Source organism: Grampus griseus (genome assembly GCF_964374135.1).
Source record: "Grampus griseus genome assembly, chromosome: 5".
In the NCBI taxonomy this organism is placed as follows: domain Eukaryota; kingdom Metazoa; phylum Chordata; class Mammalia; order Artiodactyla; family Delphinidae; genus Grampus; species Grampus griseus.
Window position 1 is genome coordinate 86170591 of NC_138998.1, and position 26569 is coordinate 86197159.

General features: G+C 38.2%; 1 protein-coding gene across 1 annotated transcript in view; it reads right to left on the reverse strand.

The window, feature by feature from the left end:
- Positions 1 to 277: 277 nt before the first annotated feature.
- The window catches only part of LOC309823165 (uncharacterized protein), a gene marked incomplete at both ends in the record, with an annotated part of 52531 nt that continues 26239 nt past the window's right edge, over positions 278 to 26569 (reverse strand). The window contains 2 exons of the mRNA XM_082655323.1: positions 278 to 457; positions 1247 to 1309. Of these exons, the coding sequence (XP_082511449.1) occupies positions 278 to 457; positions 1247 to 1309 (243 nt within the window). The remainder of the gene's footprint in view (positions 458 to 1246; positions 1310 to 26569) is intronic.

The window sequence follows — 26569 nt, forward strand, 5'->3', positions numbered from 1 at the left end:
ACATGCCGTTGTAGGCCAAATGTTAGTAGTTAAACACCATCATCACAGAAACACACAAAGCTAGAGCCAAGTTCAAAAACACAGCTGGTGATTAAGAAACTCTTAATGAAAGGAAGAAATGTGCTATTGGCTCCAAGTCATTCATCACTACTTCTGATATACTTAGACTGGGATTGTTTTATACGAGACAGAATAAAAGCATACCTATTGGCCTCAGTTTCTCTCCCTCAATCTAAGAATAAACATTTGTTAGAACACCATTGGAGAAAGAGGACAATCACACGTAATGCTCCCGTGGGTTGATGTAGACTCTCTCCAGGTCACGGCTTGGATGATATTTGCCAGGACTCCCGTCTTGGTAGCCCATCTGATTGTAGAGGGGGTACATCTGCTGAATCCCATCTTCCCCCACTGGATTCTCATCTTCGTAGTCAAATCTTCTGCTATTCAGTCCATTCTAAAAATTCAAACATTGCTTACATTATCAGAGCAGCTGTTTGTATTTTTTCTAGCTCTTGGGCAAAAACAGGCAAGAACAGAATTCATTACACACAAGCTATTGAATGGCAAGGTAAAGTTCAACAAGTTATCATTTTCCAGTCACTTGTTGCTTACAATACCTGTACAAGAGTGGTAGCAGCTCCTAAATAGAAAATTGTGACTAATGAGGACTGTGGTCAGTTTCAGGTTTCAAAATTTGGAACTGGTATCAATTAAGGTAAACTGGAGAAAAACCAGGTTGTGAACTGCAGGAGTCTCTCAGCAAGGCTCAAGCTTGGAATCCATGCATGAGATAATAAAGAGAACTAAAACAACCAAAACAAAACCAAAAGAAGCTTCAGGATTCAGCACTGGGGAATTAGGGAAGAGACACAGTGAAATGAACTGGTATTTGACTGTACGCCCAACGTGGCTGAGGATTAAGAAATGCTGTCAAAAAATAGCCTCTTGTCTTGACCTTTCTTCCTCGCTTGACTCTGGGTCACAGCTGACACCATAAAATGAACCTCCCTGATGCTCTATGGTGTGTCTGGTACTGAGCCTCTGTCAGGTTACTGGTTTCGTAAAACTTGATTACTTCTAAGAGGTATGAGCAAGCTCAAGGACTTTACAAAATCACACCACAGATGGTCAGATAGCAGAGGTGAATAAAACAAAATTTCATGGAAATAAAACAGTATTTTAATAAACATGGTGGTCCCCGGCTCCGCCTGGGCTGACCCTACTAGAGGACCATGTTACTTACAGAGTGCTGGAGACTGCCAGCCTCTCTTCCTTTGAACTGAGTCTGCAGAGGCAAGTGTTCAGTCTGGAGGGAGAAGACAGAAAAAGACATGCACTTTAAAGCACCAAGCACATGATAAGACGTATCAACCAAGACCGCTAAGACTCCTGTTTTTAAAAGAGCCAATCATGTGTTGTTAAATGTCTGCCAACTAAGCAAAATGTTCCACATGAGGATGGGAAAAGCAACTACATTTCCTGAGAGTTGTCTCTCTCTCCTGGCTCCAAACTTCTTGTAGAAGGAAGAAAATACACAGAATATCTGCTACAGAAGCTCTCATGCAAACTTGTTTACATCTTACTTGAGGTAACATTCAGCACAGGTCTCTTGCCTTTTCTCAGTGGAAGAGTCTGATATTTTGAATTGACTAAAAAGGGTTTGGAGTGGCAATGAAAGATTTTATAGACGTATACATGGTCTGCTTTTGTTTCCTGTTGCTACTCCCTGTCTTCCAACCCCATACAGATCATAAAGGGGTTCATCGTTTTCAAACCTCAGCCTAAGAGAATCTTTCTCGGCTTCCCTTTCGCTTATAAACACATACTTACCCTTCAGCCCCAAGTTCAAATATCATCCCTTTTTAGGAAGTGAGGCACAAAACCCTCAGACAGAGAGAGCCACTCTCCTTTCCGTGCTTTCACAGCATGTGTTATCACAATTATTTATTTGCTTTCTCCTTCACTGGATTGAGGGTGCTGGTTGGAGTATTTATAGACATTACCTCATTTAACTTTTATATTAATTCTGCAAAACCAATGTCTTCATTTTACAGATGACTAAAACTGGGGCTCAGAGTGGTTAAGTAAGGTGTCTCCAGTCACACAGCTGGTAAGTGGTAGATGCTTTGTCTGATTCCTAAACCTATACTTTTATACCCATGCTTCTGGCTCAGTGCCTGGAAAACAGATGTTCAATAAATATAACAAAAGAATGCCTGAAAGTCCCAGCATGTAGGCATATCTATCAACACGCTCTTCATTTCACTGTCTTTGCTCATGCTGTCCTTTTTGTCTGGAAGGTCTGCCACTTAACCTCTGACACTTGAAATACTACCCATCTTGGTCTGACTAAAGTCATTTTTTTTCTTCCTAAAAGGCTTTTCCACACTACCCACCAAAGTTTATTTACTCCTACTTTTCCTATTGTTCTTGTTTATACCTCCATTATAGGTATAAACAAGCAGACATCATGCTCTGTCAGTTTTATGGTTCCTAATGTCTGTATCTTTCAACCTAGTAAACAGTGAACCTCTTTTGGTCATCCTCCTCCATCCCCACACCCTAGCCTGTGGTTCTGCAACAGCAAGAATTCAACATTTAACCAATAACTTCACTGAAATATGAACTATCAACTCTTGATATTCTATATCATATGCCACGTTATCCAAGTTGTAAGTTATCTGTGACAAATTCATTCCCCCTGTCACATTCTGCATGATTCTAGGGTGCTTCCCACATGACTATTGATACTGACAGTACACACTGGTAAAAGTCCAAGGCAGGGCCTGCTTCATGGACCTTGTATTGCCATCTTGACATGCTTAATTTTTAAACAAGGGGCCCTGCATTTTTGCTTTGCACTGAGCCTCACAAATTACATACATGGTGCTGGTCCAAGGAAAACAGACTCAGAAAAAAAATAACCTAAAATTAAAATTAGCATTTTCTTTTGTTTCTTGGCTATTTTAGATGAGCCATGGCTTTATGAGCAATAACAGCATTGCTAACCTTTTCTCATGGCCTGAGATATAAATTCAGCCCGAAGCGGTACACTTGAAAATACTGGACAAGAAAAGAGAATTCCTAGGACTGAGCAGAAAGAAATGGTGTCTGGACACCATGAACAGTCTTCACTCGCACTGAATGGACAATTAGCAAATGTTAAGTTCTTCTTCTCTACCCAATATTGTAACCCTTCATCAATAATCATTATACCTCACATGAGCCCATGAATTCTGTAGTGCAATAGTTAATCAAATTCTTTATATAGATGGAAGCCCCACACATCCTAGGGATGGCCCTGCATTAGGGACCAGGGCTATGCAACAGCATGCTGTGCTTGCCTCTGCATTACGTGGCCATTTAGCTTCTGACAAGATACCTAAGGAACTAAATTCAATCTAAATTCCGGGTACCTGTGCTCTCTTTCCACTAGTCCATAAACTACCCTAAACGTTGCATATTCTGACTTTTTAATAAAGTTAATCACCACAGTATACAGAAAAGGGTCTTGCATGATACCTTTCATATGGTTGGTGCTTGGTATATATAAACTGAATTACCTATAATACTTTAACTGATGGATACATGATATATATTATTCTATTATTCTTGTGGTTTTTTTCCCAGAAAGCCTTGGGATACTCTGAATCTCTAATACGTATTTTGATTTCCCTACTTAACATGTACTGTAACAATTTCTATTGAGCTACAAACCCATATTCACTTTCCTGATTTACTAAAGTCATGTAGACTTTCATTCCTGTCTTCCAAGGTGCTAACGACACTAGTTTTTCAAGTTTTATTATATAGTATCTTAATAAATATTTTTACTTTCTCTGACTCAACAAATAAACCAAAACCTCTACATTTTACTAGGTGTTATATTTTAATCTGTTTTCATGTAGATAATATTTTAAAACCCCATAAACAGAGCTTTTGGAGTTACTAAGGTTTATTTTCGGGGACGACAGAACCAAGATTTCAAGTTGCTTTTGTCAACAAGTCTACAATCACCCTGATACTCTGCTTGCTCTGGCAGTAGAAGAACGTCAAACTAGAGCTCCATTTGGAACCATTATCCCCACTACCAAGTTGGAGTCCTTTTGGTCTTCTCTCTTGTTTCATAATTTCACCCTCAAAATGCTCTGTACTTCCTTCCATGTCTCCCTTTTGCTCAGACTCTTTCGTTGTGATCTGTAAACCGTAAACATTGTTCTTGTTAAACACATTCTCCTACCTTCCCAAACTTTTCTCTAAAATGTTCCCTCCAATTCCTAGCCCCAACTGACATCTGCCTCTTCAAGAATTTTCTTAAGCCTGGAGGAAACAGGATTTCTTCTAACTAGTGCAAATCACTCCCACATCTACAAGAACTTCCATATCATTCTCTTATTTTTCAACTCTCTCTCTTTTTTTTTTTTTTTGCCATGGATTCCTACCTCCTGGCATGCAAACATATTCAGGAATCTGCCATCTTAAGAGATAAATGAAAATATCTATTAAAACTTTGTCTTAAATTCTAAAAGGTCATTATTAACTTACCTCTTAAAACCTCCACTTAACAAGATACCTAAAACTCATAACCTGGTGAAGGACCATCCATCTTCCCTCAGTTCCTAAGGTTGTAATAAGGGAAGGTAAACTAAGCACCCCACAACCTCATACCTCGTTTGTAATTGGTCTCTCCTCCATTGCTACCTTCCCAATTCAAGCATCTGCTAAGCATCCGCATCACATCCTTGGGTAACTTTACACTGCCACTTATAGCACACCAGACATAGCCAAATATTTTAATGTTCATTATTTTTATAAAACCAGAGAACCTCAGAGTAGAGATTATATGAAGAATGTATGAATAATGAATTTATTAGTAAACTACTATGATTCTACCTGTAATGTCTTGAAAGACACAAAGTTCTTTCTACAGGGAAACTCCAGGCCCTGATGGAATCACTAGTAAATTCTACCAAACATTTAAAGGATTAATACTACGCTTAAATTCTTTCTGCAAATGGGAGAAAAGAGAACACTTTGTAACTACTTTTATGAGATTAGCATCACCCTGATACCAAAACCAGACAAAGATATTACAAAAAAAGAAAACTAAAGTTTTTATTCCTTGTATCCCAAAACCTTAAACCAAAACAGCCCTCAACAGTTGAATGTCTAAACAAATTATGGTGTATTCATAAAATGGAATACTACTCAGCAATGAAAGGAAATTAATTCAAGCAACAACATGGATCTCAAAAATATAATGCTAAAGAAATTGGACACAAAAAAGCATGCTGTGATTCCCTCTATGTGAAATTCTTTTTAAAAAGCATAACTAGTATGTTGTGACAGAAGTCACATTAGTGGTTGCCTGAGGTGTCAAGGAGGGGTGGTCGTGGTAGAGGGTGTGTATGAGAAGTTTTTCAGGTGATAGAAATGTCCTTGATTGAGGTAGTGGTTGCATGAATGTATACAATTGTCAAAGCTTATCAAACTGTACACTTAAAATGGGTCATAGAGTTATGTCAATTATATCTCAATAAAGTTGAGGGTTTTTTTTTTTTAAAAAACTATACCTTTCCATTTTATCACAGTCATTCCGTTTTGGAGGAGCATGCACGTGGAGGTGAATTCAAATGGGAATTCACCAACATAGTCTGGAATCTGGCGTGATGCAAGGACGCAGTAAATTCTCAATAAATACTTTATAACAGATTGTCCTTGATGCAGGAGTTTCTCGACTCCAATATTCAATTGCTTACTTGTGTTCTAATGACTGAGTTCCTAATCCATAGATATATGATTTCACCACACTAAAGGAATTAACACATGAATAAATGGTTATCATACATCATTCACTAAGTATGGATTCCTCAAGGCATAAAGGATATTACATTCCTATCCATTAAGTACCTCTCTAAGCCATGACTAAAACTGTGAACCAAAAGTCAATTTTCCCTTTCACTTTTATTAATAGTTGTGAGGGCAGCCAGCCATGTTGTATGAGCAACAACTATAGAGACTGTGTTCTAATCAAGCAAAATTTACAACAACATTAATTAGGCACTTGTTTAATGAGATATATAATTGTTACTGTTCTCCACGATAATTACCGAAGCTACTCGCATGAATGTCTCTTATTATTACAGTAGACCCTTGGCATTCACAGATTTAACATTGCTGGTTTTAACCATTCATGAGTGAATTTTACAAGGTTATGACAGGTTGTAATTTGTAACTTTGTTGAGACACAAATTTGAATGAAGACTGAGGAGATTTCTGACATGGAATAGTCATTTAGCTCGTTAATGAGCATAGAAACTGTTAAGCTGTGTCTCTGTTATTCTCAACTCATATATGAATTCTATAAAAGATAGGGGTATTTAAGAATGTAGGGTTTCTCAAAAGCCTGTGAAGTTTCCTCTGTGAATGTCAAAGGGGTGCTGTTATTAATCAACCTTTTCCTTTCAAATTGAGAATTTTTTTTTTACTGATTTTTAGTCAATTCTTAGGTTTCTAATATCTAGAATCAATCATGATCAATGCAGATTGCCACTACACATTATACAGATTCGATGTATAAAGTGTACCTGGATGTTATTCCCCAAGACTTGAGATTTTATTTGCTTATAACTCCTCTTTCCCAATTTCTGAGAGAGTAAGGTTCATTTCTGTGTTCCGTCCATGCACTCCATCCTATAAATCCTTTCCTGTTAACACTCTAAGAAGGAGACTGGGAGGTCTCCCCCAAACCTCACATGGTGCTATCACAGAGTAGATGTTCAGTGACTCCCACTCTCAGTCAGCGGTCACCACAAAAGTCTTGGGTGCTAGAGTATGTTGTGAAAGCTGTGTCAGTTGGACTAGAAACCCTGGGGTCTAAATTCCTAACTGCAAAGAATAGGGCAGAGTTAGGTCTGAACATGTTCAAGAGAAGGGTGTGAACACCATGAAAATAGGTTCTAGATCCTCAATACTCAGAAATCTTATAAAGACTGGAGGAGAGGATCTAAGGTTAAAGGAAGAGAAAAGGGGAACAAAGAAGTTGGCTCAATAATGTCAACATGGTTAAAATAGACATCATTAGGCTCTGCGTAGACAAAAGAACAACTGTAACTTGTAAGGACTGACAAAAGATTCTTCCCCTACTCCTTGCCTCTTAAGGTAGGTGCTGTACAATATGCTTTAAATGTCCTCATATTCTTATACCACGTCCTAAAGGTAATTTTATTATTGTTCCTATAATAAAGATGAGGAAGCTGAGGCTCAAGAGAGTTGAAGCAATGTTCCCAGTTCATAGAGCTAAGATTCACATTTATATTTAAGTAATTCCAAAGTCTGTGTCTTAAACCATCACACAAAGCTACCTATCTTCCTACCTTGAGTATATCCACTATCTTCCTAATTTGACTGCAGAAGGGGACTCAAAAGCAAGGACACAATGGGCACTTGGAAGGGGAGAGGGCATAAAACTGAGGGGAGAGACTGCGATGCTCAGTACTCGACAATTTTGCAAGCTGCTCCGAGTTTTCTTCATCTGAACTGGTCAAACAGAAGCTATGGCCTAAGTTACTTCCCCTCCTGCTCGGGCTCCAGCCTCAATTAAAAAGGCAGGGCTTTTCCTGAGCAGTTTAGGACTCTCAGGGCTGAACACATAATGGTCATTTGCTGTAGGATAATACTTTATAAAATTAATTTAGAGGGCATTTCCTCTCCTGTTTTATTGTTTGTCTATACCTTTCAGTGATATATTGATAGTTGGTACCTTGAGAGCAATGTCCAGTCCCCTAATTTATAATGTTAAAGACTGCAATGACGCAATTACAAGCAGCAATGACTACAGAATGTCCTCATGGCAAACTTTTCAAATGTATGCTTAATCATGAGGCTTATTATAAGACAGAAGAATATTAGATATCTTATCCTACAAGGCAGCATTGGGTTTTTCTTAAGTCACCACAGAATTATAACTGCCTAGTTGTTGTTGAAACCGTTTTCTTATCCAAAAGGAAGACAGTGTTCCTTCTTATCACTGGTAAATAAATTTCATTACTTCTACTGAGTATACATTCTAGATTTTAATTTTTCAATGTAAAATTTGGTATGACACATTTTAATGAAATTTCTTATCTTGGCTATGGTCTCACTAATGCTTACCTTAAAATACACAAGAAAATGATACTTCACCTAAATTGTAATATGTATGCAAAGCAAAGTACCTAATTAAGGCAGACAGATGATAAAGATGATGGAAAATTACCTGCAGGCGAATGAGACACCCACATACAATACTAAGATGTCCCCCCAATCATAAATCCTACCCATTTAAAGGACACAAATCAAATGATTATGCATTCATATGTGCTACTTTCCACAACTAATAAATACCTGCACATGTTAACATCAGAATGCTGTGCTGTCCTTGTCACAATGGGCACCTTTGCTCTTCAACCCCTTGCCTTAACACTGCACCGAATTACCCACGCGTATCACTTTATCTCCAAATTTGCCCACAAGGTAAACCTTCAATCCAGAGCCATTAATGTATTTTCATCCATGCACACAGATGCCCTCAAAGAAGGTGTTAATTACCTCTTCTATATCAGGCACAGTATTGTACTCCAAGCCACTATGTGCAGAAATACTATCTTCATAAACCAAATTCTAATTCCTCTCTAGAAACTATTAATATGAGCCTTCCCAAATCTCATATTTGATCCAACGTTCCTGAACTCATGGCACTGGGAAAAGATACTCTCATAAGAACTTCTTTGTGCTTAGTAAGTTACGCTATTCTTAGCAAAAAGATAAAAAAGTAAAAAGAGCCTCCTAAAATCTTTAACACTAAACATATTTTAGATTGTGAAACAAGATGCAGTATAATAAATGTAGAGCACCACTACTCATATTCCTTCCTACTGAAAGGTGAGATAATACAGGAATCATTTCCCTTACCAATAATCTACTGCTTCTATTGAGAGTGTAATTAAAAGGTAGAAAATAAAATATGAATAGGTCTTTATCTGTTTGCTTAATGATTACTAACCCATGAACAATCTAAAGGATCTTTGAATATATTTATTTAATAATTACATGTATTTTTTCCCTTGGGGTCTTACATTTAATTGAAAGGCATTTTTCATCGTTTTCCTGAAAAGAAAAAAGAAAATCTAGGTAACAAACACTATTTCCTCTTCTAAAGGAAGATAACCTAATAACAGTAAAGAAGGCGAGACAGAAGAGAAATCATCTGCTATGGAAAGCTAGTATTAACCTTCAGGGACAGCAATTTTGTAAATATAAAGCCCAAAGTAGGCAGTTCTGTTTGAAATAGAGAAGTAGCTGTAATCCCAGTTTGGCATTTCCCTGCCCACAGGCACTAACGTCTTGAGCAACCTGCACAAAGGCACCTTGGGCTGGAATCCAGCTCCTGGGTTAAGCATGACCAGAACATGTCAGTGACTGGAAGAGAGTTCACAGCACCAGTGGTTTAAGGAGGAGGATGAAGTCGATGACACAAAAGGAGGGGAATCCTTCCAGTGGAGATAAGAAAATGAGTCAAGGATCTTTTGTTTGCCTTCAGTTTACTCAACAGAGTCAGAACTGAGTGTTCAATATATGCTCTTATTAGATGCCGCTCCTCTATCAGGCAAGAAACACTGCTTACTAAAGTAAATGACAGTTAACATAGCATTTTGTCTTCATGCCCACATAGTTTAAATGGCCAAACAAAGCCTGGGTATTTTCTATTAGCCCCTAGAACAGGCTAACAACTACAAATAACAGGTCATCCGCCAAGTCTGGGATCTGTAAATACCACTTCAACTGACATTCCTTCACTGGATACTGAAAGGAGTCGGTCTGTTAGGACATGATCATTTCCATTATTTAAAACAAAGAACTAAATGTGAACTTCTGGGGGAAAAAGCAGAAGGAGTAAGTCATATTTTTAAAATATCAACTTAAAAGATATTTAAATTAATTCCATATTAATGGCATTTAAGGTGACATAGTTACCTAGTCCCTGCCCAAGCTGGAATAGCCCTAGGCTGTGGGTGAGCCTGGCTGGAATGGATCTTACCTAGAGGGGTCTCCTTGGGGGCCACCAGCAGGTGCCACTGAAGCAGCAGCAGCTCCTTCCTTAGTCCTGCGTCGTTAGTTCAGACACAGTGTTCGTGAGAGGTGCCATCATGTTTGGGATGCCTGGTCTGAGAGCTGGTGGGGATTTTGGTGCTGCTGTTTATGAGAGCTGAGCTCCAGAGAGGTGAACTTCAGTCTTCTCTAAATGGGCTGGAAATCAATAGTCTGTCCTCTGAAATAACCTCATCATTAGTAATACTCTACCAACAGGAATGCCAAAGAACTTACCTGTTCCCCTGCCCTCCAGGAATTTACAACCTTGCTTCACGTGTCTTGTCTTCCAAACAGTTAAACAACAAAGCAACACAGTTTGAATGCAAACCACTCAAAAGCGGGAAACCTGTCTTACGCTTCTACTTTTTCTCTTCTACCACAGTACCTACCATGCCGTATATAAACACCTACTGATCTAATCTGATTATAACCTCAAAGCGCTACAGATCCACAATTTCTTATCTGAAAGTTTTAGGAACAGACGTACTTTGGAATTCAGAAATTTTTCAGATTTTTAGAAAGGTGATATGCACTTATTCCATATATTTATAAAACATCTCCAGACCCTTCTGGAGAAGGATCTGGAGATGTTTTATAAATATAAACCCCATACAGAACCCCATAATCAAGCATATAAATATTTCTGCAATGGAAATATGAGCATTCATATTAAATAAAGAAAGTAATGACTATGTACAGCTTCATGAGAGTCAACAGTTCAGGTCAGATTTTGGTGCAAAATGAGTTTAAAAAAAAAACTTCAGGGGCTTCCCTGGTGGCACAGTGGTTAAGAATCTGCCTGCCAATGCAGGCAACACGGGTTAGATCCCTGGTCCAGGAAGATCCCACATGCCGCGGAGCAACTAAGCCCGTGCACCACAACTACTGAGCCTCCCGCTCTAGAGCCCGCAAGCCACAACTACTGAGCCCAAGCATCGCAACTACTGGAGCCTGCACGCCTAGAGCCCGTGCTCCGCAACAAGAGAAGCCACTGCAATGAGAAGCCTGCACACTGCAACGAAGAGTAGGCCCCGCTTGCCGCAACTAGAGAAAGTCTGTGCCCAGCAATAAAGACCCAATGCCACCAAAATAAATAAATAAATAAATAACTTAAAAAAAAAAACTTCAGATGCCTAGAGATTTTTATAAATGTAGATAACAGATTGTGGACCTATAACACACATCATGAGAATGACGGCAATTCAGAGGCTAGAGCAATCAAGATAAGCTGTGGAGAGGTGAAGGTGAAACAGTATTAGTGAGAACCCAGACTCTATTGGTGGGGTGGGAGGACTCATCTGACCGCACTGAGGGTATGGGCGGGGGTATGACCACAGAGCACCAGGCTGAGAGTCCCAAGCCTCCAGAGCCACCCAGATTCTAGGCTATGCGAGCAACACAGTGAAAGCAGGGCCTGAGAAATAACCATCTAACCAGTGGTGATGATCACAATGATGGTGAGTGTGGCTTTTTAGAGAACAGGAAAATCCAGGATTTGACCACGAATAGCAGGGAGCAGAGAAGGGGAAGTGAGAGAAGGCAGAAAACACCAACAGACCTACAGCTATACACCAAGTCTGCAGATGCTATAAGCATGTACAAAAAGAGAAAATAAGAGGGAAAAAGAATAAACGTAGGCCATGTACTTCATTAAAGGTTTATGGGACAGAAGGTATATTTGTCCATGAAAAGAGAAACAGTGTAGATAATAGCAGAGATTATCACTACAGATTGAGTCGAATCATGAGAAAAATCACATTCTATCCAGGAAAACAGATCACAGATTTAAGAATGATAGTTCTTAAAGAGAGCACAAAGGCTGTAAAATCCCTGGGTGGGGAGTGAGCTGCTCATGTCACAGACATTGAAGCAGTTGTGAGGCTGGGGAGGAGGAGTAGAAGGAAAAGGGCTGCTGTGCCCCCAGAAGATGGGTAACACTTTATGGGCCCCCATGGAAGATTAAGGCAAATCAGAGTTGAATCAAAGAATTCTGACCGAAAGCATCGTGTGTGATTACAGGTGAAAGATGCAGAAGAGGTGAAAGCCGCTGGCCTGACAATGACAAGATGCAACAAAATGGGAGGGGTTAAACGTTATCACATGGAGGAAAACACTGCTGCTCGTGTGAAGATGAGCAGCAGCTGCAGGTTCAGAAATAGACCTTCCATGCTCACAGAGATGAAGCATGTTGTATTAAAGAAGAGTGGCATGCACTTGGAAGAGGAGTCGTGTTTTCCTAACAGACTCAGAATGGGTAACAGATCAAACAGAGTAAGCACCATCTGTGTATTCAAGGAAAGGGCATAATGTTTGCTTCTGATTGTAGCCTGTTGTTGTTGTGTTTTTTTTAATGTTGCATTTCTATGTAAGTTGCTTGGAAGAGAGGAGGAAAAGAATATACTCAATATAACTAGATTCAAAAGCTCCAAAAATCTTCTATCACTTTCCCCCCAAAGAAGCTCAGAGTGCTTTGCTAGAATCTCATTTTTACTTCCAAAAGGATTTGGGGAAACTCAGCAGTAAGGGTTAGAACAGACAAAGGTTCTCTGAGAGACTTATGCAGGGTTTCACAGTAAGTCTAGGTGCTTTATTGTGTTCACAGAACAAATGAGGCCTCCAACCAATATGCATGGTACCTGGCAGATCAAAGGAAAAGGCCAACAGGAATAATGTCCTCCTGACAACAATTTGTGGGTGGAGAATTTTCTAACAGATACCATGGCACCATTAAGGGTGAAAGTTTTACTTCTTATGAACCTGAAGACCCACTTTAATTTTCTCCTTCTAAAATCAATTTTGAATACCATATCATCTTATTTTTAGTATGGTTTGGAGAAATATGAATTTTTAAAAAATAAATAAATAAAGAAGCTAGGTAATCCAAGTTTCTTTTCTGAGAAATAAAATCCAGGCTAACTTTAGACCCTTTAAATGTGCAGAAGTAGATGAAAAGGATCTAGTTTTTATATTCATCCTTCCTCATCTAGATTTCGGCAAGTATCCAAAAGAAAAAGGAGATGTAACAGTACAAAGTCCTCAACTTATTTATTCTAAAATATCAGTTTAGTTGAATGTGCATTCAGTTCAAAACAAGAAGAGATCACTCAGAATATTTAGATGATTAATGCCAGCAAATGCCTGAATGTTTCCCTATTTTGTGAAATGTTGAAAAAAAAATCTACCTCGAGAACTTGGCTACTTGGTGCGAATGTAAATTGATACAGCCACTATGGAGAACAGTATGGAAGTTCCTTGAAAAACTAAAAATAGAATTACCATATGATCCAGCAATCCCACTACTGGGCATATACCCAGAGAAAACCATAATTCAAAAAGACACATGCACCCCAATGTTAATTGCAGCACTATTTACAATAGCCAGGACATGGAAGCAACCTAAATGCCCATCGACAGATGACTGGATAAAGAAGATGTGGTACATATATACAATGGAATATTACTCAGCCATACAAAAGGAATGAAGTTGGGTCATTTGTAGAGATGTGGATGGACCTAGAGACTGTCATACAGAGTGAAGTAAGTCAGAAACAGAAAAGCAAATATCGTATATTAACGCATGTATGTGGAACCTAGAAAAATGGTACAGATGAACCGGTTTGCAGGGCAGAAATTGAGACACAGATGTAGAGAACAAATGTATGGACACCAAGGGGGGAAAGCGGGGTGTGTGCGTGTGTGTGTGTGTGTGATGAATTGGGCGATTGGGATTGACATATATACACTAATATATATAAAATGGATAACTAATAAGAACCTGGTGTATAAATAAATAAATAAAATAAAATTCAAAAATTCAAAAAAAAAAGAATTTAAGTTTAAAAAAAAAAGAACTTGGCTACAAATCTCTGCAACAGATCTTTAACAGGGCAAGCTGGATGACGAAGTGAGTTGTTCTGAGAAAATGCATGCACTTCACATTATAGCTAAACTTTTTTCCTTAACTTAGCAGGAGATGAAATATATATATTTCAACTGTTTTTAATTTAAGAGTTTTTCTCCTTATGAGGTTCCACCCATATGTACAGTGGGGTAATGTGACACCTCCTTATAAATAGCTTTCAAATGGCAATATGCACTGGAGTACGGAGCTCTGTTCTGTACAGATGCAAAGGCACCTGATGTGCTGGGAAAGGACGATGTATTAAATTGCAGCAGCTGAGCATCTTCTAGGTACAGTCTCAGAGGCTGTGGGATAACATAGCTGCTAAAGTCTAAGATTGTCCTTAATAACTGATGAATCAGAAGCAGCAGACTGGCTTAGTCCCTTTTATCTGAGGAATTCTAAAATGTTAGTGCAAGAAGGTCCTCAGGAATTATCCAGGAACAAATGCCCTCCTTTCACATATGAGGGAACAGGGTTCCAGAGACGTAAAGGGATTTCCCCCCAGGTTCACTCATGACACAACTGGGACACAAATCCAGATCCATATTTCTTGAGTCCCATGCCAGTGATTTTTCCAGTATTTGTGTGAACTCTCGAGCTAGACTGCCTGGGTTCTAATCTCGGCTCTCATAGCTGGGGACACTGTCAAAGTTATTTAACGCTCTGAGCTTCAGTTTGCTTACATGAAAGATGAGGATCACACTGGCATGTGCCTCACAAGGTTGTTATTATAAGGGGTACATAAATTCATACATATAAAGCAGTTCGGACAATGTCTTGCATTTAACAAGTGCTAACTAAATGTGAGCTCTAATTAGTTAGTGTTAACAGGTGTAATCTCAGTTGGTAGGCAGCAAGGAACAACAGAGCCCAAACCTAAGCCCTTCACTAGAAATTACCTTGGGGAAATTAACCCCTCAAAGCCTTAGTTTCCTCATTGATAGAACGGGGAAAATAGTAATTCCTACCTGAGAAGGTGACTATAAGGATTAAATGAGACGGTTCATGTGAAATATTTACAACAGTGCCTGGCACATGAGTAGCACTCAACAAATAATAGATATTATTCACAAACAATAATTCAATGAAAACTTATAACTCTCTATCACCAACCTATTTCCTCCCTACTTAATACTGTCTCCTTCTACCTTTCAACTTTCTCCATCCCTATGCCCAACATAGAAGAAAAGAGTAGGGGATTTATTTTTCAACATTAAATAAGGGAAAGAAGGGAAAAAAAAGTTTAAAAGGATGATTCATTTTATTGGGTTGGTCAAGAAGTTTGGGTTTTGAAAAACCCGAATGAACTTTTTGGCCAGCCCGATATAGAAACAGCCAAATTTTCCAATATATCAGTGCATGAGAGCTGACACTTTGGAGAAAGGAAAAGCTGTATGCGTGAGAACATTTTCAACTCACCAGCATACCATTCAGGGCCTTAACAAAGTAGAGCAGTAATTTTGTTAAATACAGAACAAGCTAATAAATGAACTAAAAGACGTGTTTTCCTCTCATATACTATTGGTGGCAGTGTACCTTGGTATAAAGTATAAATCTGTGGCAATAACCATCAAAATAAAAATCCATATACCCATTAATTTCCATTTCTTAGGGATTCATCTAATAGATATGTTCTAGACGTATAAAAAATATATTTACAAGTTAATCACTGCAGCTGAATGTGAAACTATTTCCCTACTTCTTAGTTCAAGATTCTAGGTATCTCTCCAGTACCTAGTCATATGTACCTATACATTGAGGGTTTTAATGGAAAAGTAATACCTTCACATTAGACCTATAAGTTAAGTAAATGGAATAATCACAAACAACTTTAAAATATGCTCTGGTAACCATGCTTATAATCTATTAATTTTCTATGATAGTGTATTTTACTTACCCTTCAGCAGTTTGCTAGGGGGAAAATGCTCATTGATAATATCACAATGTCATGCTGTATTTGCCAAATATTGATTTTAAAACATCAAACATTTTGGGGAGTGATATCACCAAGATGCTGGAGTAGGAGAACCCAGCCTCCAGCTCCCTACAAAAATCAACAATCAGACAGATAATCACAAACAAAAACAGTTCTGAGAGAGCTCAGGAGTCCACTTAAGAAGCTTTAGCAACACAGTGGAACAAAGAAATCTAAAAATAACTACAGGAAAAGGAAGGAAGAATAATGTCATTTTGCCTGCATCATCCCATCCCCCAGGCTGGCACTGCTCAGGGCCAAGAGCGCACTTCCAGCTAGGAAGAGTTCCACTGACTGGGAAAAACAGGGTGGGGTGAACAACCCGTCTTTCGGGGCACCACGTGAAGGATCCACCTCGGTTTCACCCCATCCAGAGACCAGCACAGCTGAGATGTATGGAGATGTCTAGGAACAAGGAAAAATAGCAGAGGCTGCCAAAAAGAGCCACACAGTGGGAGTAGCCACGGTTCCCTGTAAACCACTCTGCAGAGGAATCCAGCATCTTTTGTCACTGATGAAACCAACTGTCAACATGGCTGCCATGAAATCCCTGCAGATTTTACCTTTTTTCACCTCAAGGTGTTTGCATTTGCAGACCACCAACTACCTGAGTTCTGCCCTATTCCCTCCCCTCCCTGCCCCCTCTGTAGCCCAGGATCCTCACTAGCAGTCAGCCCAGGCCTCTGTGGCTGCTTGGGTGCAAGACATCAGGCTAGACTCCCTTGGCTGATTCCCACCACATGCATATGCTTGGGGCCAGCTGTTCTGGCTGTGCACTTGCACGCTGCTAGTCTATGCCCATCACTCGCCTCCACTGCCCTGGATGCACCTGTAGCAAGATCCTGCAGTCATAGAAGCCAAGGGCCCCACAGCTATTTGGGGGACCAGATTCAGCCTTCTCTAGTCACTGGCCTGTACCACTGGGCTCACTTGCAGCTAGCCCTCTAGTTGTGTACCTGCATACCTCCAGTACCTGCCTCCACTGACATGTGCCCATGGCAAGACCCAGTGGCCACAGTAGCACACGCTGACAGCCAAGGTATCCACAGCTGTCAGTGTGCCCACAGCTGGCCCCAATCCTTGCTGGCTGCCTTGGCCCCTGTCACTATGTACATGTCTGCAACCAGTGTCTGCTACACAGGTACCTGCAGCTGGCCCCCTGCAACCTAGTGTATGCACACTACTTTCTCTGGCCACCACTTCTGCCTGCCCTGGTCCCTAGCTGCTGGACCTAGACGTGTTGCTGAAGACCTCAACACTGCAGATCCCCCCACAGGGCTTGCCAAGGACCACACCGTTGTTGATGCTGTGACCCAAGCAATCTGAGCCAAAGAGACATCGCGCATGGCCTGTATCAGGGCCACAATATGCCCCCACACTTGACACCCTGAAATCAGTGAAATTGAAGGCAGAAATTATTCACTCAGAGGAGCTAAAAATAACGAACAGGAATTGAGAAAGCCTACTGGACTTGTGGAACACCATTAAGGGAAACAATCTGTGCACTACTGGAGTCCCAGAAGGAAAAGAGAAGGAAAAAGAGGCAGAAAACTTATTTAAAGAAATAATGGCTGAGAACTTCCCAAACCTGGGGAGAAATCTGGACATCCAGGTTCATGAAGATAATAGTTCACCCCATAATTTCAATCTAAAACAACTTTCCCTGAGTGAGTCACATTATAATAAAACTACCTAAAATTGAAAAGAGAATTTTTTAAAAGCAGCAAGAGAAACAAATTTCTCTCATACAAGGGAACCCCTATAATGCTACAAGTGTATTTCTCAGAAGAAACTCTACAAGCCAGGAAAGAGTGGGATGATATATTCAAAGTGCTGAAAGAAAAAACAAAACAAAACAAAAAAACCTTACCAACCATGAATACTTTACCCAGCAAAGCTGTCCACCAGAAATGAAGGCAAGATACATGAATATATACATGTAACAGTAAGTATAAAGTCAGATTCAGAATAGTGTACTACTGTAATGTGGTGTGTTAACACTTAACTCTAGTATAAAGGATAAGGACAAAAGTATTAAAAATAGTTACAATAATTTCTTAATGGATTCACAACAAAAAAGGAGTATATTTCAATTAAAATCACAAGATTTGGAACAAGACAAGGGTGCCCACTCTCACCACTCCTGTATAACAGTGTACTGGAAGTCCTAGCCAGAGCAATGCAAGGAAAAAAAGAAAGGCATCCAAATTGGAAAGGAGAAGTAAAATTATCTCTGTTTGCTGATGACATGATCTTTTATATAGAAAATGCTAAAGATTCCACCAAAAATCTGTTATAACTAACAAATGAATTCAATCAAGTTTCAGGATACAAACCCAACATACAAAAATCAGTTGCATTTCTATACAATAACAAGAAACTATCTGAAAAAAGAAATACAGGAAATTCCATTTACAACAGCATCAAAAGAAAAAGAAAATATTGATACTTAGGAATAAACTTACCCAAGGAAATGAAAGATCTATACACTGAAAACTACAAGACACCGATGAAAGAAATTGAGGATGACTCATAAATGGAAAGTTATCCTATGTTCATGAGTCAGAATTAATATTAAAACACTCAAACTACCCAAAGTAACCTACAGAGTCAATGCAATCTCTGTCAAAATTCCAATGGCATTTTTCACAAAAATTTTTAAAAATTCTAAAATTTGTATGAAACTACAAAAGACCATGAATAACCAAAGAACAATAAAGCAAGAAGCATCACACTTTCTGATTTCAAACTATATTACAAAGGTATAGTAATCAAAACAGTATGGTAGGGCTTCCCTGGTGGCGCAGTGGTTGAGAGTCTACCTGCTGATGCAGGGGACACAGGTTTGTGCCCTGGTCCAGGAAGATCCCACATGCCGCGGAGCGGCTAGGCTGGTGAGCCATGGCTGCTGAGCCTGCGCGTCCGGAGCCTGTGCTCCGCAATGTGAGAAGCCACAACAGTGAGAGGCCTGCGGACCGCAAAAAAACAAAACAAACAAACAAACAAAAAACAATATGGTACTGATATAAAAATAGACATATAGATCAATGGAATAGACTCGAAGTCCCAGAAATAAATTCATGAATGTATGGTCAATTAATTTTGACAGAGAAGCCAAAAATATACAATAGGGAAAGAATGGTGTTAGGAAAACTGGGCAGTCACGTGCAAAAGAATGAAACTGGACCACTATTTTACACCATACACAAAATTCAACTCAAAATGAATTAAGGACTTGAATAAAACTCCTAGAAAAAATCATTAGTCTTAACAATGATTTTTTAGATTTGACACCAAAAGCAAAGGACACAAAAACAAAAATAAATAAGTAGGACTACATCAAACTAAAAAGCTTCTGCACAGCAAAGAAAACCATCAACAAAATGAAAACGCAACCTATGGAATGAAAGAAAATATTGACAAACCCATATCCAGTAAGGGGTTAACATCTAAAATAGAAGAGGTTCTCATATGACTCAACAGCAAAAAGCAAATATCACCTGTTAGGATGGCTATTATAAAAAAGACAAGAGATAACAAATACTGGTGAGGATGTAGAGTAAAGGGGACTCTTGTACACTGCTGATGGGAATGTAAACTGGTACAGGCACTATGGAAAACAGTATGGAAGTTCCTCAAAAAGTTAAAAATAGAATTACCATACATATGATCCAGCAATCCCATTTCTGGGTATATATTCAAAAAAATTGAAATCTGAATCTCAGAGATATCTCCCTCATTCCAATGTTCACTGCACCATTATTCACAATAGCCAAGATATGGAAATAATCTAAATGTCCACTGATGGATATATAGATAAAGAAAATACAATGGAATATTACTCAGCCTTTAAAAAGAAGGCAATCCTGACATTTGTGACAATATGACTGGACCTGGAAGACATTATGCTAAGTGAAATAAATCAGATACAGAAAGACAAATACTGCATTATCTCACTTATATGTTGAATCTAAAATAGTCAAATTCATAGAAGCAGAGAAAAGAATGATGGTGGTTGCCAGAGGCTGGGGAAAACAGTGAGTGGTTGGTAAAAGAGTACAAACTTTCACTTCAGGTCTGAGGATCTTATGTATAATATGGTGACTATAGTTGATAATACTGTTTGCACAACTGACATTTGCTAAGAGAACAGAACTTAAGTGTTCACACCAAGAAAAATGAAAAGGATAAAACGTGAGGTGATGAATGCATTAATTAACTCGATGGTGGAAATCCTTTTACAATTTATACGTATATCAAATTGTCTTGCTGTTTACTCTAAGTATTGGGTTGGCCGAAAAGTTCCTTCGGGTTTTTCCATAAGATGTTATGGAAAAACCAAAACGAACTTTTTGGCCAACCCAATATATTACAATTTTATTTGTCATCTATACCTCAATAAAGTTGAAAAAGATAAAGCTATGAAATTGGAAAAAAAAAAAAAAGACCACCCTAAAAAATCCTACCTGAAGATAAAAACAAATATATATTTTTATTGTATATTTATATATGATATGTATACTTACATATATAGATATAGATGTAATTTATCAGAAGAGCTTTTAAAATTATTTTATTCAACACCTTTGTCTATAACTCAGACCAGGCAATTTCCTAAATATTGTTCTTGAAATACAGAGTATATTAATCATTACAAATTCATTATTCCATAACTGTAATCTTCCATTGTACAGCTAACAAGCTTATGAGGTAGTGATGTCTATTCAAAGTAGCCAAGTTAATTATTTGTTTATGTTATTTTTCATTTTACAAGCATGTGTGAAGCATCCAAATCAGCCTCTGGGAAAACCAGAATTTCAAAGGCTTCCTCTGCTTTGCCAATGGCTAGTCTGTCAATTCTACATAACAAACAGGCAATATGGGTCAGGTTCAAACATTTTTTCCATTGTATGTCATTCTGGTTCTTTTAGGAATACCATTTTGAAGAAATTCCTCTCATTCTCTAAGTAGTAAAGATCTAACCAGGAACTTCCCTGGTGGCTCAGTGGTTAAGACTCCGCACTCCCAGTGCAGGGGGCCCGGGTTCGATCCCTGGTCAGGGAACTAGATCCCGCATGCATGCCACAACTAAGAGTTCACATGCCACAACTAAGGAGCCAGCAAACTGCAACAAAGGAGCCCGTGAGCTGCAACTAAGGAGCACACCTGCTGCAACTAAGACCCGGCACAACCAAATAAAAAAAAAAAGAAAGATCTAATGAATTATGTGAACAACTATTTTGCTTGAAAAACTTCATTGGCAAAGATACCAGGATATCCATACTCTGGTATCTTTGCCAATGAATAATTCTTTAAAAGAATTACCTGCTTCCTGATTAAAGTTAAACTAAGCTGTTTTAATAGTAAAAATTTTGATAATGAAAGATGAAACAAGCATGAAATGTCTTGTCATTTAAATATTCCTTTGTGTAAGTCCAGTGCTTGAGTTACATGGTGTTGTGGGTTGAATTGTCCCCCCAAAAGATATGGTCAAGTCCTAATCCTGGTACCTCTGAATGAGACCGTATTTAGAAATAGGGTCTTTGCTGATGTCATCAACTTAGAATGAGGTCATATGGGATTGTGGTGGGCCCTAATACAATGACTGGTGTCCTTATAAGAGGGGAATCTGGACACAGAGAGGGAGAACGTCATGTGAAGAAAACTACAAGACAAGGAATGTCAAGAATTGCTGATAACCACAGAAGCTAGGAGTGAGTTGTGGAAAGAGGTGCTCCTTTATAGCCTTCAGGCACTTTGCACATACCTTGATTTGGGACTTGTGTGTCCAGAACTGTGAGAGAATAAATTTCCGTTGTTTAAAGACACTCAGTTTATGGTAATTTGTTAAGCAGCCCTAGGAAACTAATATACATGGACACATACTTCAGTCATAGCTTTTGTTAGTGGTGGGAATATGGGGTAAGAAACCCCCTTTGGAGGCTAACTGCAAAACTCAGGGCAGTACCTGACAGTCTACAGCTCAGAGAAACAAAGCCAAAGGACTCCACATGGGAGACAGGTTTAAGACATAGCATCTAAATGTTTAGTTAATATAATTTTATTTCATAAAATTAAATATTTAAACTTTTTTTTTTTTTTTGGCCACGCCACGTAGCTTGCAGTATCTTAGTTCCCTGACCAGGGATCTAACCCCGGCCCTCAGCAGTGAAAGTGCAGAGTCCTAACAACTGGACTGCCAGGGAATTCCCTTAACTATTTAGTTTTATATAAATAAAATGTCATGGTAACCAGAAGTTTTAAAATGACCAAAAAATGGATACAAGTTTAAGATTAAAATAATAATAATAAATACAAGGAAAACTAGATTTCAGATGTCTTTCTGGAAACTATGGTATTTTGTTAATTGTCTAATATTCATTCTAGTTTTATTAATGTTTTGATGTCAAGCACAGTCACTTCTGAAATACAATTCCTTTCCCATTTTGTACTTTTGTACTTAAGTTTCTTTTCTGTTTCACAGATAGTAATTCTGTATTCTTATTGGACTTTTTCTCTTTAAAAAAAGATTTACTTCGATAGTATTCCTAGCTTTTATTCCTTCCATTGGGCAATCTTTTCCTGATTTTGAGTTATCCCACTTGTTTTACCCATATATGAAAAATAGGAAATACTCTTTCTCAAAATATTATTTATACAAGTAACTACAATCATGACATTGCAAAGGGAAGAAAAAGTCATTGTGACATGGAAATATGAGTTAATGAATTCCCACTCAAATATCTTTTCCTACTTAATTTCTTCTCATTAGCATTAAAATCTTTGCCTTCAGTCTCTCATTGGTCACGAAATGGTGTGACCTTCCAACAATGTATGACAACTACAATGCAAATATAAGGTAAATAGATTGTAAAGTGACATTACAAGTCTTGCAAAGATTTACATTCCTATATTGCTATCTAACATTTAGTTTTATATTTACACCCTTCAACAGGCTCTGGATACAAGAGAACACAAAGAAGCAGCAAACTGTATTTTCCAAAAATTGCTGCAACGTTTATTTTGAGTCACACATGGTCTTACAGAATATAGTCCCCCAACAAGAAGTAGAGTCTGCATCACCACCTTGCCTTGTATCCTTGAATCTTGAGCTGCCATGTAGTAAGTCTCAGTGCCCAGAAGCTGCCAAGCTAGAGCATGCAGAGAGAATACAGAGGAAGAGAGACAGAGACAGACAGAGACCTTCGGCGGGTGTGGGTGGGGGCAGGAGTATACATTGCTCGGGACCCTGGCTGTTTGAGCCTTCCCAGAGCAGGAACCGGAGCCTTCAAATGTCTCCATCTAAAATCAATGAGGCTTCAGGTGTCTATAGCCAGCCACCATATGCCCGAAACTTTGTGAGAAACCCTGAGCAATAACCACCTAGTGGCACCTAGTCAATCCCAGTAATTAAATGACTATTGTTTATGCAAGCCATTAAATTTGGGTGGCTGGTTATGCAGCAACAGAAAACGAACAGACTTTGGTCCTTGAAAGTGGGGTGCTACTGTAACAAAATCTTCAACATGTGGCAGTGGCTTTGGGACAAAGCTACAGGAAACAGAAGGATACTGAAGAGAGAGCTAATGAAGCTTGATGGCTTTCAAGGACGCTTTTGCTGTGCACTAAAAGGAAGGTTAGGCAAATGCTATTGAAGCTGAAGGAAAGGGAACCCTACTATACAGTGGGATAAAGTTTAGAAGCACTGCTGCCTGTGATGATGTGGAGAAAAATTATATAATGAAACGGTAGATTTACTTTAGGAGATTTCTAGGCAACATGATGTAAGTGCCAACTATTTTCTTTTAGTTGTTTATAGTGGGGTTTTTTTTTAAGTAATTGCTTAATTTTCTACATCAATATACCCTAGGGTAAACTACTAAGTGTGCCCCCACACCCTGCAATTGCAAGATTTTGCCAGTTTATGGAGATAGAAACCTTTAGAACCTAGGTGGGAACAGATACTAAGGGTTTTGGATCAGCTAGAAGGAATGTAATGTTGAATCAAACAAAACATGTTTATAAAGATGTACTAAATCAAGATTCTTGATTCAATATATTGAGTAGCTGGTAGTAGCTCTAACAGTCAGGTTAGATGACTGAAATCCAGGCCCAAACGTGGACTACCCTAAATGAAGGTGAAATTCTAGCATTTCCTTGATATATTATAGTGGAAAGTATCCAAAGACTTAAGGAAACCAAATGTTAAGGGTGGGTTTATCATGTAAGACCTGTTTAGCCATCCCTTAACTGTGCACCTCCAGTAGAGTCCTGAGAACATTCTCTTGATCAATTCTGTATGAAATGCATTCAATAGGTAAGCTCTAGCATTACTGAAGAGCTCTGGGGTAGCGATTCTCTGTAAGCCAAGAATGAATGGGTAGTGCTGCCAACGAACTGGCTCTCTGCACTAAATGGAGAAAATGGCATCCTGGGATGGCAGAAGCCAAGTGGCAGCATTTAACCACCAGAAAAAGGTGGGTGTAGTCCCAGACTAACAACCCTTGGGCACCAATTTTTGTTTGAAACTCTAATTACCTCATAGGTATAACACATCCTATGCCACCAGATTGTATCTGGAAAGCTTTATAATCCATACATATTTTATTTTTTCCCCACTCCACTTTTACTCTACAACATCACAGTTTTTCTTACTTTCAAGATTACCAGAGATGCAAGTTCATTCTTTCTCTACTTCTGTTCTCAACATTGCTTCCTGCTATACCCAATTCTAATTTTTTTCTCCTAATAGTTCTAATTTCTTAATCAGAAAGGTTTTAAAATTAGAATATGTGCCCATCGTTTGAAAAATCTACACAGTGTAAAGCATATAAAGTAAAAACAAAGGTGACACAAAAAGGCGTTGATGCAGAGCATGGGGAAAATAAGCAGAAGATTGTCTTCAAGTAAGGAGGCATGAATGTTACAATAATTGATTTTGATAATCCAACTAGGTCTTGACATCTCATTCACTCATTCTGAGTCATATCACTATGGCTACCTATTTTTTCTCACACCAGCTCAGGGCATTAAAAAAATCACAATTTCTTAATTTTTATTGTATTAGTTAAAACATTTGCAATAGGTTGGAATTTTATCTAAAATAAAGGTTAAATGTAATGGAGAAAACCACAATTAGGTTAGAAAATCAATATAACTGAAAGGAAGACATTTGGATTGACAGGACTGGCTGTCAAACACACACACACACACACACACACACACACACACACACACGAAAGCAGACCATTTTAATAGAAGTACAGATGTTAGAAAAGAGGAGGTTCAAGTTCATTTGGCACTTACCAATTCTGGACTATTGCAATTTGTTTCAGAAAACATATTTCATGAGAAATATTAAACTAGAATTTTGATAGAGGAGAGGGACCAGAGAGAGAAGATAAACTGTATCATATAAGGAATGGTTAAAAACACTGTAAACACTCAAGTTGGTTTTTAAAAACAGTGAGAGCAAGTCAGAGAACTTTAAATATTGGAAAAAGCTATCGAACAATTCCTGAAGGGTTGTTGTAAGCATTTGAGGTATGTATGAAAAGTATCTGGGGTAAAAGAAATCTGTTCTTAATAGCTGCAGCTTAAAATGCTTAAAAGAATTTTGAGAATTACAGAAGTCAGAATCGGGACTAATTAGGTTGAAAGGTGGCTAGAGATTTCTAATCTTCTAGCAAGGCTGGCCATCAAAAATAAAATACAATGCCTTGGGAGTCAGTAAAATTATTAATGCAAGTGTGGCAAGTTAGGTAACCCATAATATCACATTCCTCATTTTTAAAAACGAGGATCAGAGGCAATTAGTTCATTATGGGAACAAACTACCATCAAAAACAGGATTACTCAGTTGTAGAGAACTTTAAAATAAAAATATAAACTTGAGTCACTTCTTGCAGAACCACATTACCTATTCATTATAAATCCTTGTACATAAGAATCGTAATGAGGGTGAGGGAATACGCTCTGAAACAAGTTTGGCATTTGGACTTTTAATTACATAAAGTACTTTGAGATATAAGGACAGAAAATAATAATGAAAATTAACCTAGTAGAGCAAAAATGGAAAATAAATTTAAGTATAAGTTGCTTTTATATAAACTAAAAAAATACAAAAGTAGAATTATAAAATTTAAAGTTCCAATTGGCCATTAGCATATCTTCTTTGATGAAAAGTCTATACAGTCAGCCCCTCATAACTGTGGGCTCCCCACATGAGGATTCAACCAACCAGAAATTGAAAAACAATTTGAAAACATTTTCCAGAAAGTTCCAAAATGAAAAATTTGAATTTCCCCACATAATGGTAACTATTTACATAGCATTACATTGTATTTACAAAGCATTAACAGGTACTAGGTACAATGTAATTATAAGTAATTGAGAGATGATTTAAAGTATATGAAAGAATGTGGATAGGTTATATACAAATGCTGTCATCTTTTTTTTTCCAAGATAAGCTTGTATTACTTTAATGAATTAATTTTTTAAATTGAAGTATAACTGATATATAACATTATATTAGTTTCAGGTTTACAACATAATTC